The sequence below is a fragment of the Alligator mississippiensis genome, chromosome 5 (genome assembly GCF_030867095.1).
Source record: "Alligator mississippiensis isolate rAllMis1 chromosome 5, rAllMis1, whole genome shotgun sequence".
In the NCBI taxonomy this organism is placed as follows: Eukaryota; Metazoa; Chordata; order Crocodylia; family Alligatoridae; genus Alligator; species Alligator mississippiensis.
In genome coordinates this window covers 184,053,146-184,066,511 of record NC_081828.1, presented here as the reverse complement: position 1 = coordinate 184,066,511, position 13,366 = coordinate 184,053,146, and the positions used below count along the sequence as shown (strand labels likewise).

Sequence of the window (13,366 nt, the reverse complement as noted above, 5' to 3'; positions counted from 1 at the left end):
GGACTCCAGAGATACAGATACTGTACTTTATATATAATATATCATGCCACGACTTATACAAATATTATTATTTAAATCTACCATCCTCTGTTTGGCCTAAAGATAATGACCTTTGAATTGAAGACATCAATTGTTAGACATTAAATTTATTTTTGCCTACTGATTCACTAATGATCTATAACAGACAGTTGTAAACAATTTATTTGCTAAGTAGTTGCATAGCCTGTTTGCCTTGGTGCTGCCACAGAGATGTAGATAATTAAAGTCTTTTGGGGGCCTGGTACAAGATATTTCTACTTGCTGAATTACATTAGTGACGTTCAGCAAGCTGTAGTTATGTAACCTACTGACACTGTTTTTACACACACACATGCTTACCTCCATTATCCTTTAGGTGCAAAGCTATCTTGGTATCATCTAGAAAGGAAATTCAGAGTCAGTAAAGCAGGCAAATTTATTTAGTCTTAAATATCCTTAAGAATGATCTTCTATGTTAAGAGAAGATGATTTGGTATTTACTCAGCAGGATCAGTCTGAGATAGTATTACTCACAGTGGGTATAGGCAGTTGTAACAACTTGAGGTCCTTTCCAACCCTAATTTTCCATAATTCTATGATTCCATGTTAAAGGATATCACAATACAAACTACTGTATTTACTTGAATCTATGCTGATCCTGAATATAAGGTGACCTGCCCCCAAATTATTATATTCTATAGAAGGAAAACTTATAAATTTGTTTTAATCTCCCATGTACATAATCTAATTATTGAAGAGTCATCTTTAATTCACCCCTGCTGCTGTGGGGTGGCAGGTGTTGTGGAGAGTTCAAGTACTTTGCCCGCTGCTTGTACCTGCCCACTGCCACCTCTGTCCCCTGCCTGTCCTCCTGCACCCTTTGCTCCCCCTCCACGTCCTCCCCCAGCCCCTGCTGTTCCCTCCCTCCTCCCTTACCCTTGCTTTGCACTGTCAAGCTCTATCCTCATTTTAGCCTGGGGCACTAAGGATAATCCTAACCCAACCTCCATAGCAGCTGTGCACCACTGTCAGGGTTGGGCTGAGGCTCTACTCAGTGCTCTAGGCTGCAGTGTGCATGAAGCTTGCCATGGAGCAAGGGTATGAAAACAGAGGCTGCATTTGGAGAGGGGGTGGGGTGGCTGCAGGGAGGAGATGAAGGGGTGCACAGGTGTGGGGAGGTTGCAGGCAGTGGCTGTGGCTATAAGCCCAACCCTGGAGCCCGACACAACAGCTGCTCCCCTACAGCCTAGTACTCGATTCTAAGATGAGGGTCCCTTCATTGTCACTGACTCAGTCACTTTGGTGTGAAATTTTAAAGAAAATATTTGAGAAGAGTGCATACTAATGCAAAACAAGAGTACGAACTCATTGGGACAAAAGGCCAGGGTGAAACTTTAAAAAGAATTTTAATGTTGTGTCTGTTATTTTCAGATGGCCAACATTAGACCCTGGGTGCCTGACCCACAATAATAGAAGTTTCTTCATTGATCCAGGTTCATATGGCCTGAATTTTTTCAGCTAAACTGAGCACTTGAAATCTCCAAGCTTTATAACTGAAGTTGTCCGAGACAGATCATATATCTAAACAGTATCCAGAGCAATACAGCATGCCTGCCTACCTTTTTGCAGCTGTGAGGGACTCCCAAGGGTGTGAGCAAAAGTAACTTCTGAAAAGTTTTTTTCTGAGAGCACCTCATCTGTCAGAACCAAAATACTCAACCTAAACGCCTCCCCTCCTCCCACCTCTGCACTCAGAGCTGGAGAAGGAAAGGTACTTGGGGACTGAGGACTGGACAGCTGAAATCCAAGCTCTGGCTCTGGTTTAGTGCTAGAAAGCTAGAGAACTGCTCCTTGTACTGGGAATGAAGGGCACAGCAGTGGCCAGGGGAATGTGGGGCAGAGAGAAAGATCACATGCCTCTTTTTTCATTCCAGTGGTATCATGGGGGAAGATGGAAGGAGTTTATCCAGCTCCAGACAAGTATGTATGTGCATTGGGGGGTGAAGGGAAGGAAAGAAGGGAGCACTTTGGGGTGTTGGAGGACCCAGAGGTTCCCTGGGGTTTTGTGTCATGTCTTTTACAATCTACATGCACATGGAGCAGTGAAGTACTTCAAAACAAATCAAATGGGTACTGCTCTGGAGTGCTTCAGCTGGTTTTGGAACATTTCAAGGGCATGAACATCTGTACAGCTGGCCCTCTGAAACATTTAAAAGGCATTTGAAACATACTTCTGCCTGCATTCCAAATGAGGACAATGGAGGCAGAATTTCTTCACTCGGCAAAAAGCCCATCTGGTTGATGACGTGGCAGCCAGAACATGAAGGGCAGATTTCTTTGGAGAACTCTTTGGTGCAGAGTTTGTTCCTGGTCTTTCAAAAAAACGTTGGGGAATTGGTTCTTATTGCTATTACAGCTTGATTTTTGGAGATAAGCTAAGATGTCACTTTCTTTCAAAGTCTTCTCCCGCTGAGCAAAACAAAAACACCAACCCAGAAATTAGAACTTACGTGCTGTAAAGAAGTTGTGTTTTCTCCTTAAAGATGCAAATAATACAATTCTCCATGATAAGACTAAAGCACTGTATGATAAGCTACCTTCTGTGGGCAGGCTTGTTGGTAGATGGGATGCTGTGGATCCTCTGGTGGTGGTTAAAACTCTGAACTTCGTAGTGGTTGGTTGCATGGCAGTGGTAGTGTGAGGCGGTATCTCAGTTGTGCCTATGTTCTTTTCACAAATCTTATCTTTTGACTATTGAGAAACACCAAGAAAGAAGAAAATGAGTCTTCAGGAGAAACTATTTGTCATAGCTTAGAGGCAGAGCATGGAGAAACTGTCAGTGTAGGAAGAAAATGGAAAGCTTAAATCAAGAAATTTGTGGAGAATTTTTTTAGCGAAGTATTTTTCAGAGGGTTTGGTAGAACAATATATTTCACTGAACACATATTTCACAATGCTTAAGTTCTTAATAACAAGTCTGCAAGGGCTCTGGAAACCAAATGTACATTCTTACTGACACCTGTGTTTAAATTTCTCAGTTCATCAGTAGAAAGGTGCTGCATTATTGCAATTTTAACTGAAATACATACATCCATAGTTTGTTTTTTTGGGTACCATGAAATATGTCCAAGTCAAATTCATATCTGTCTATAGACTATAGTTGTATACACAAGGTAAAGTGTGCCAGTTTTAAACTCATTACATTTTGTTTGTGAAACAACCAAAAAAGATGATGCTGTATGCACATGTATACATTGGATTTGGAAGTCTACATCTCATGGCTTTTGAGGCATATTTTACCACGCACAATTATGCCACTGGCCCCTCTTCCCCTTTTATTATAGAAAACAAATTAAAAAACACAAAGGAAAATATAAGATAAACCCCCTCAAGGCCAACTGCTTAAAAACTATTTTCTCCACCTTTTCCCTTCAAATCCCAGCTCCCTTACTTTAAGAGTAGACATTTAAATTGAAAGAATCAGTATGAAGAGACGATCTGAAAACAGAATAAACCACTCAAATTCAAACCTAAGTAAGTAATGTAAGTAATGTTTTTGATAATGTTACATGCTCTTAAGCATTTTTAATAATGGTACATGCTCTTAGGACAGCAAGCAGGCTAAAGCGTGGCCACTTACACCTGGTTACTAAGTGGACCTTGCTGCCAGTGGGCCTTCACTACCCCCAGTTTCCTGCATGGCGTGGCTTTCTGCATAAGCTTTCAGAGCCCAGCAGGATACTCAAGAGGTCTATCCTTGGGCTTCTAATGCCTTGTTCATTTCCTACGTTTGATTCTTAGTTACTTAGTCCTGTGTCCTAACTGTTTGTTCTGGTTTCCTGGTCTTTGGGTCCTACTTGTTGGTTTTCTGGCCCTTGCTCCTTGTTTCTGCCTGCTAACCTCTTGTGCTGCAGGCTACAGGCCAGGTCCCTGCTCTGACAGCTAGCTCTTGGCTTAGCTTGGTAATCATCCACATCTTGTTTCCATGCAGCTAAAGCTGCCTGCTCTGGGCTCCCTGGCTGGTGACTCTGGGTTGGATCCCTGCCTCCCTGTCCGACAGCAGCCCCTCACAAAGCTTGTGGTTCTACCCAAGGTGATAGCCTATGTCCTAGTCCTTTCAGATATTGGCCTCCTGCTCCCCTGTCTCTCATTGGGATCCTTGCTTCTCTGACCTTGTCTGTTCCTGATCCCCTGGACTGGGACCCTAGAGAGGTCTAGCCCCAACTGCCTACATCCCAGTTGTATCCTTGACACATGCTTATTTGAACACATGGCAACAATAAGAGTATATCATCTACGGTTGGCCAAGTGAAGGGAAGGACATAAGTATCTCAATCCCCTTCCTTTAGATATTAATGAAGACAGTCCTTGTTTCCAACACAGCAAAGGTTCCATATAGCTAGCCCAAATCTCTGCAAAGAGGGAGAGGTCCCTATCTAGCAGGAGTGGATAGGCATGCAAGGGGGATTAGTTGCATCCTGTCTGGAAATGAAGCAGCTAAATAACCTCTGAATTCAGAAAAGCAAATGAAGTCTTTGAGTTCCCCATGCAGTGTGGAGGTATTTTGCTATTCCCTGCACAGGTCTGAGACTTGCTAAATACTATAGTCCAGTCCTAGTGGGCCTGGTTCCATTTGTGAGTTGAGAGCCAATTTTAACTCATGCAATTATAGGCAGAATTTGACTCAGGATAAGCAATGCAGGAAGGTAGTTTTACAAGAAGAAACTTCATGCTTCATCCTTTTGTGCATGTTTAAGATTACGTTATATATTTATGTTTCATAATTAATCCTTTGCTGAGCACCAAGAGGAAGCTGCCTTTTTATCTTCTTGAAAAGATAATAAGCTGTAGACCACTACAGCTTTAAAGCTGTAGGACAACCCTATGGCCAGGTAGGCAGCTTGAAAATGTTAAGTCTTTATATCAAGCTAATAGCCCACAGGAATTACACCACAGTTAGAACTATACAGAAAACTCCATTTTAAAAACACTTGTACCACTTTGGACCAATGTCAATGCATCTGGTATGTGCTACTGAGAAGAAAGTCAAATGTACTTTTCTAAACAGACATTTGGAGTTCTATCTTGCCATGAGGAACAGCTTGCTGCCACTGTACATTGTTATTGTAGCTAGAGACAAAATGTGGTCCTTACAACCAAAAAGGAAAAGTAGCTGCAGCTCACAGGCATCAAATCCCCATATGAAAAAAACCCCTAAAATAAGGCCACTGGGAAAGGGGCAACAACAACTTAATACATTAACAGATCTGATTTCAAAATGAACTGTTTTGTGCTCACTTTGTGGCCTCCTCTTCTCCAGAAGGCAGTGGTCCCACATAATACAAGCCTCCTGCCTTCTTTTTAAATTTTTTAAAGGCTGTTCCTTTCCAAAGAAGAACTGGCCATCTAATAGTTTAAAAAAAAAAACAATAGCCAATGCCAGATCCAAATAGTTTTTTTGTAGTTGCCTAAATGAGCCTAGGGTGGAATTTAGGTCACAAAAAACAATACATACCGACCAAGTCCAGCAGTTCCAAAATTATTCAGGCATATCATTCATTTTGATTTAACTTAGGCTTCTGTGCCTACTCAAAGAATCCAGATCAAGCACCCAGATGCATAAGTAATGGCTCCATTATAATCCAGAGTGGTGCCGGATCATAATTTTGATAAACTTTGCTGAACTCACTAATTTGTATACATTCACAAAAGACGTCCAATGTCTGATTTACATTGGCAACCTAAGGACAACACCTTAAGCTCAAAGTCATTCTTGAGCTTCAGGGGAATGTCACGTTGGTGCCTACCTTTTGGCCAATAACTTAGTATTTAGAGGATTCACAAAGTTCAAACGTATACCTCCTGATTCCTAGGAGAGTGCCTCAGGCTGGAGGCTAATCTGAGCAGGGGCAAGTGAGGCTGGCCCACAGAGCTGTCGAATGTGTACGATTCTTGGCACTTGAAAGAGAAAATGCAAGAGGGAGCCTGACCCTCCCCCCCACAAGAAGGGGAAGACCCGGGTTCAAATGACAAGCATTAATATTTCTGTTTAATGAATGACTGTCCAATTCATGAAGAATCCTGGCATCAAGGACTCCAGGACTTGTGTTTCTTGATGGTGCTATTCTTTAAAATATACTCCCATGAGTCTCTTCTCATGTGGCTGAAATGGGGAAGAGGAAAGGCAGAGCTGACTCAAGGCCAGCCTCTTACAAGGACTGTGGCCATCCCTTATCAGATTCTTAGTCCTAGATTAATCAGAGTAATGTCTTTTCATTTCTGGAATTAATGCACTTCCCTGGCAATAAGAAATTCACGTAATGCCCATTTTTACCTTCAAACAAATAATGCCATTGCTCAGTAAGCTTTTTTAATATAAACCTACTCACAATTTTAATTGATATATATGGATGATTATAGCATAAATTTAGCCTTGAGAAACCCTTCTTAATAAACTGGAGATTGTAATCAAAGCCATCATAATTATATCAGCAGCCTCTAGTGATAAAGCTGAGGTTGCAAAAAAGCTACATACCTCTTCAGGGCAGCCACTGTCTACCCAGTCTTGCCGGTGACGATCAAATCCACTGGAACATCTTAAAATGAGGAAAGAAATAGAAGCCGTCCACATGGAAACAGAAAGGGGGGAGGGCAGAGAGGGAAGAGGAAGAGAGAATCATTAATGAAGTTATTTACTTTAAAATGTAAAATATTTGCAGTTTTAACTTTATTCAAAAAGACTTGTTGATTAAAATAGGATTAAATCTTTTCACACATTTCAGATCAGTGTATCCATCCCTTTTGATGCTTTGCTGCATCATATAGCATGGGCTTAAATTTGATCTCAAGTATATAGTCTTAAATTATTGTAATTCATTCTGCCTAGCCTCCTTCTTAGTTTGTAAAAAAAATAAAGCCCCCCATGATTATGGTTATTTAGATGATAACCTCTCTGACAGCCTCAATGTGCAATATGCAAATACAGCATAGCTGCTCCAGTCTCTTTACTAGCTGCAAAAAAGTTAGGCTACACACATTTCTTACCAAATTAACTGAGGTTAATAACCTGCTTAAAAAAATTCTTTCTAATTTGCAATATATAATGAGGACATTTTCAAAGCAGCTTGTAATATTTTAATTTAATGATTCCCCTGGACCGCCATACCTCACAGGAGAGTTCATTTAATATCTGTAAAGCACTTGGAGAGTCCTAGACAGAAGGTGATATAGAAATGCAAAGTATTATTTAAATAGCAAGCAAATGGCTAAATCTCCACATACTGCTTAGAAAAAAAATTGCTCCCAGTTGACTCATAATAGATCTATGTTGCACTTTGTTGCACTTCATGATGATGTGCCTGGTATGAATGAGCACAGGTTGAGTGCAATGGAACACAGAAATGTCAGTAAAAAAGGACAAAATTAGAAGTGCTATAATTCAAGGCAAAGACTACAAGAGGTGAAACTCTGATCTATTTGGCATCTCCAACCTGTGCTGAAGGCAGTCTAAGAATAAGAGTTTAGTGATGTGTTTTGTCCTCGTTTTTTAGACTATGTAACAACATAGGCAATCTGAACTACTATCCAATTAGCTTTATTTTGATGGTATTATTCGATTCTTAATCATTAAAAGGTGCAAAGCTTCTGTCTAAAATCAACACAATTGGGGTTAATTGACTACCATGCCACTCACAGTTTGGGGTGCCTCTGCAACAGTTTTTTTTTTTAAATAAATGTTGCAATTCTTAAATTTTTTGATAGCCGGGTATTTTGATGCTCATAAACTTCCCCACACACAACTCTAATGGATCCTGCTGTGAGGTGTTTCTTTTCTCTCTTCCTCTGAGAAACAGCGAATGCACACCAAGTGGGGAAACTTTGGTTTCTTCTTTCCCAACTTTAAGGAACACAGGACATGAGACTCTTGACATCAAGTCACGTCCTCTAGGCCTGTGCAAACGTATTTGATTCACGTTTGGCCGATTCAGAGGACAGTGATTCGATTCTGAGACTTGGATCACTGTCCGGAATCAATTTGGCCGAATCACCTTCGCAAGATTTGGCACTGATTTGGAGAGATTCAGTGATTTGGATCAGCCAAGGAGAGGCAAGCATAGCCGGGAGGCTGTAGGTTCTCCTGTGGCTCCTCCGGCTATGCCTGCCTCTCTCCGGGTGGGGGAAGGGCATGGTAGAAGACCCCATGGCTGCCCTGCCCGGCCCCAGCCTAGTCCTGACACTTAAAAAAACCCAACAAAAACGTGCACTCACTGGTGGCAGGAGAGGTGACTGGGGCCTCTGGGTGCTCATGGTAGAGCGCCCCACCTGCACAGCACGAAAGAGTTGGGGGCAGCGGGGATTGCTGGTGCTGGTGCAGGTGCAGCCTGGCCTGGCAGGGCACTGTGCACTGCCTGGGAACTGGGGCCACTGGGGCTGAGCAGTGCTGGGCTCCAGTTGACATGTGGAGCCGCCTCAGTTCCCAGACAGTGTGTAGTGCCCTGCTGAGCTGTGCTGCACCTGTGTGATGCAACAGCTGCTGTGCAGGTGCCAAGCAGGGCAGACAATCCCTGCTGCCATGCACTACACAGGGGGGGCTCTGCCATGAACACCCAGATCTGCTTCAGTGCTGCAGCTGGTGAGTGCGGAGCTTTAAGAAAACAAACAAAAAAAGCACCCCACCTAACCGGCTGCAGCAGTGGCAATCAGGGCCTCTGGGTGCTCATGTCAGAGCTCCCCATGCAGCGCGGAGGGTGGGGGGCAGCAGGGGTCGCTCCCCCCACTTGGTACCTGAGCAGCATCTGTTGCATCTAATGGATGCAGCATGGCTCGGCAGGGCGCTGCATGCTGTCTGGGTGCTGGGGCCACTGGGGCTAAGTGGTACCAAGCGTCAGTTGCCAGGTGGAGCCACCCCAGCTGCCAGGCTGAACCATACTGCTCCCACACCTTGGGCAGGTGCCGTGTGAGTGCCAAGCAGGGGGTGTGGCAATCCCCACTGCCCCATGCTGCCGTGGAGGGGGGGGGCTCTACCACAACCCCTCAGAGGCCCTGATTCCCACTGCGGCATCCAGTGAGTGTGTGGATTGTGTTTTTTTTTTTAAGTGCTGGGAGGTTGGGGGGCTTCTCCTGCGGCTCCTCCCATTGTGTCTGCCTCTACCTTGGTGGGTGGAGCTGTGGGTGCAATGCCCTGCTGCTGTTTGCCCAGCTGGCATGGTGGTGGTGGTGGTGGGGGGGGGCACGATGCAGGCACGGCTCACTCTGGGTGGCAGCAGGGCATACCCCTGCTTCCAGTGCTACCGCACCTGCATTAGCACTGGAAGTGGGGGCTCTGCCCTGCTGCCACATGCCAGCCAATGCAGGGGGCACGGGATGCAGGCACGGCAGCGCTGGGAGTGGGGCTATGCTCTGCTGCTGCTTTCCCCCTTCTGTCTGGAGCAAGCCGCAGCTGCTTTCTGCCCTCCCCCACCCACCAGCCCAGCTGGTCAAGCACAAGTGGGGCAGAGCCCCTGGTCCCAGCACTGCCGTGCCCATATCCCGCACCCCCCTGTCCCAGCTGGGCAGCTTGTCCCAGCCTCAGGCCCAATCTCTCCCTCTCCCATGCCCCTTCCCTCCCCCCTCGCTCAACTCCAACAGATTTACCAGCTGGAGGCTGTTGTGTCAGCTGCCTTAGTCTATGGCCAAATCTCCAAAGTGGCTGAATCTTTTCCTAATTGATTCAGATATTTTGAATTGATTCAGAGATTTTAATTGGTCTCACGATTCAATTCAGATTCAGAGATTTGGTCCCCGAATCAGGCCAAATCTCCTCTGAATCACATCAGCTACTGAAGCTTTGCATAGCCCTAATGTCCTCTACATTCATTTCCAGCTATTTGTCCAAAGTATCCACAAGCTTGTCTACTTTGACCCCCACCCCTACCTTCATAGACCAGTCTCTGCTGATAAATAAACCATGATGAATAAACCTTAAACTGCTGATGAATAACCCCTTTCAACATGCTGTTAATAAACAGCAGGGGAGACAACGGAACATCCAGTGTTCTGCAACTGCAAAGGCATTTATTTTGTTAGGTTAATGTGATGGAGGAGCTGCGGTGCTCCATCACTTTAAGGGCTGGAGCAGGCAGCCAGCAGGTGCCTGATTGGGGCGGCCATTTTAATGCTCAGCTCTCAAGTCTGGGACAGCAGTTTTCTGATAGCCAGAAAGGGACAAACATCACCTAGCTGAGCTATTGCTCCAGGAACATCTTGGAGGTAAGGGAATCTATGAGGATGGCTAGAGGCTCCTAGTCCTGGGCATGAACTAAAAAGGCACCCTGCTGGGGTAGGGAGGCCTGGTGGGACTGCCTGTGGTGGGGCAGTGCCATCTAAATACCAGGAACATGAACCTCCCCAGTGAAAGGTAGGTTGGGGTGCCTTAATAACCCTAGCCCCTACCGCCTGGATGGTAGGATGTAAGCAAAGGGGGGGGGGGCAGGTATGCTTGGAGAAGCACCTGAGTCCTGAAGGGGTGGAGGGCCCTGGTGAGGTGACCCAGGCATGCCATGGGAAGGCACCTGAGTCTGCAGGGGTGAAGGACCCCAAGCCCCAGTGAGAGGACAGAGAGTGGGCCCCAAGGAGTGGGCAAGAATAGTGTGATGGGGCTAGGAGTGAAGTCAGCCCAGAGTTTCATAATCACCCAGCCACTTCTCAGATGAGGGTCATGGGAGAGTCCCAAAAGGCTGTGCCAGGGCTGGCTGAGGGGAGAAGAGTTAAGTTGAAAGGCCCTACCGGGTCACTCAAGGGAGCAAGGGCATAGTGGAAGAGGCCTGGTGAGAGCAGGCAGAGTAGAAGAGGCTCCAGTGAGAGAGGGGTGGTATGAGTGTGGCCCAGAACAGGGAAGTAAGACAGAGACCTAAGTTTGTACTGAGTTTAGCCCGGCCTTAAGCCAGAGTATTACCAGACTGAGTGTGTTATCTGTGAGGCATGGGACATGTAAAAGGGGAGGTCAGAGCATGTACGTATCACCTTTTAACTGTGGGTGCTGGAAGGGCAGTCTCCCGCCTAACTAACACCTGAATTAAATTGCAACAAGGCATGGCAGGCAAGCAAGGTGGGCAGTTTGCCCATAGACAGGAGGTGGGCCTATTTGGAGATCGGGCTTGGAAGCTTGCTTCTGCCACAGTTAATATATGCTACAAAGGAAGGCCAAAAAGCCACTTCTGGCACTTCCCAATCTGATAGAGAAAATATTCCTTCCTGCACCCAAGTCCAGCAATTGGTTTGACCGTTCCTTAGCACATAAGTGAGACCCTTCATCTAAGCACTCGAAAGGTTTTTAAGTAACAGCAGGAATACCAGCAAATCCAGCCAAACTTTACCTTTAACTTTGGTCAATGACCAAAGTTTCAGAGGACAGTAGGGCGAAAAAAAGCCAATAAAGTACCCACAGAGGAAGATTCTCCCTGGCACCTATAAGTGAGGCAGAAAGCAGGGTAGATTTGCATGTTATAGACTAACTAAAGCAGAGATGTATACCATAAGCTTTTTTAGGCAGAGGGCTTATTATCATCAGATGCTGTGATAAAGTGACCAGTCTAATATTATAAAAGCCTTAGTCTGTCTGTACGTAACACTTTATTCACACTCTGATTGGTTGCCTGAAACAACCAATTAGAGTGCTCCAAGAGTGTTCCAGACAGGATGCAGCAGTGGACTACCACCCTGATGGCAGAGACAGAGCTGGTGGGCAAGGCCATCTTGGAGGGAGCAGCAGTGGGAGGGAGGGGAGAATGGCCCTGGGCCCAACGCAGTGGGTAGGGGAAAAGAGGAGCAGGCCTGGGCCTGACGCAGCGGGGGGGAGGGGAAGGAGTGGGCCGAAGCCTGATGCAGCAGGGGAGGTGGGGAGTGGGGCAGAACCCCAAGTGGTAGGGGAAGAAAAGGGGAAGGGGGGAACAGGTCCTAACAAGGGGGTATGGACACAGGGCTCTGTCCCTGCCTGCTTCCCCCACCAGCATAATTCTTGATGGGCAATTTTCTAGGATAATAATATGAGTCATATAAGTGACCAGTAGACGTCTGTTTACCAGACCTTCCACATGAAGGCCAAAATTCCTTTAATTCTATCACGAGTATTCCAAATCACTCTTTTGTCTCACTGCATGGCTAGGAGGATAAGGGACTTTTCTGCACAGAAAGAAACCAGAGAAATTCAATTTACTAACAGAATGCAATTCTCATGGGGCTTGTTCTGTCCCTAATTTTCAAAGATGTTTGAACAGTTTCATTAATAATATTTACCCAGTGCTCAGAAAGTCTGGCTGATTTTTTAGAGGTGATAAATGCCTGTGCTGCCTTTTGATTTCACTGACTGATGCAGGTACTCATCACTTCTGAAAAATCAGGTTCCACATTTGTAACCTATACCCAATCCCACAGTAATAATACACAGATAATTACTGCAAAATTGAACACCCACATTTACTTGACTCCAGCATTGTTTAGCTCGAGCAGGAAGTGTAATTTTTTATTTTGTATCTAGATGGCATCAAATGGAAGGTACAGTAGATTGAATGAACGAAAGCTTCCCCCAGAGTTATACATTTACAGTTTTGAAATTTCCTTTTGGGAAAGTGATGAAAAATGTCAGTAAGCAACATGACACATTTTTATAATTAACAACATGACCAAATCATGCGTAAAGACTTGAAAAAGCTCTGATTGTAAACACATGAAATGCATGTTCCTGAGATCACTGTGCCCTAAAAAGAATTTAAAAAGCAAAATGCTGGTTATTTTGCACTTTCTGCTGATATAACAGCAAAGATAAAATTATTATCAGAAAGCAAATGTATCAGAAATTTGACAGTTTTGGCTCCAAGTAAACCTCCCAACAAAATACTTGAGGCACGTGTCAAGGAAATACCAGCCTTAGAGGATGCAATCACTGCTGCATCACTGAGTTAGAACTATGGGAACTATCAGCATAGCACCTGCCTGCTCTGCATAAAGTATTTACAGGATCTTCACTTAGTGGCCTAGAGATAATTCCTTTTTGCTGTTATAACACTGGAGTACATTTGATTAGTTATGCCATTTGTGCCATCTGTCAACATGGCCATTTTAGAACAACTTCATTTTCAAGTGATGACCTAAATCTGCTCCTAGCAAAGCAATTAACAAAGATGCTCTAGGAAATAAAAATGAGATTTTTGAGAAGCAGGGAATCCCAGACTCTGCTGTTTACAGGGAACACTGAAGTACAATGTCTGTAAGCAAAGGGGAAATTTTTAAGTATTTACATGTATGATGGAAGTGGTTTTGCACAGCTAATGCATCTGTTAGTATGATATCAAATGGGATCTGAATCCTTCCA

At 44.7% G+C, this 13,366-nt stretch overlaps 1 protein-coding gene across 2 annotated transcripts in view; it reads right to left on the bottom strand.

Annotated features, from left to right (window-relative positions):
* The window catches only part of PLXDC2 (plexin domain containing 2), a 513,252-nt gene that overhangs the window by 60,660 nt on the left and 439,226 nt on the right, over nt 1-13,366 (bottom strand). For both annotated transcript variants that reach the window (XM_059729061.1, XM_019497583.2), the window contains exons 10-12: nt 6,554-6,614; nt 2,616-2,769; nt 379-417 (exon numbers count right to left, since the gene is read on the bottom strand). In XM_059729061.1, the coding sequence (XP_059585044.1) occupies nt 379-417; nt 2,616-2,769; nt 6,554-6,614 (254 nt within the window). The remainder of the gene's footprint in view (nt 1-378; nt 418-2,615; nt 2,770-6,553; nt 6,615-13,366) is intronic.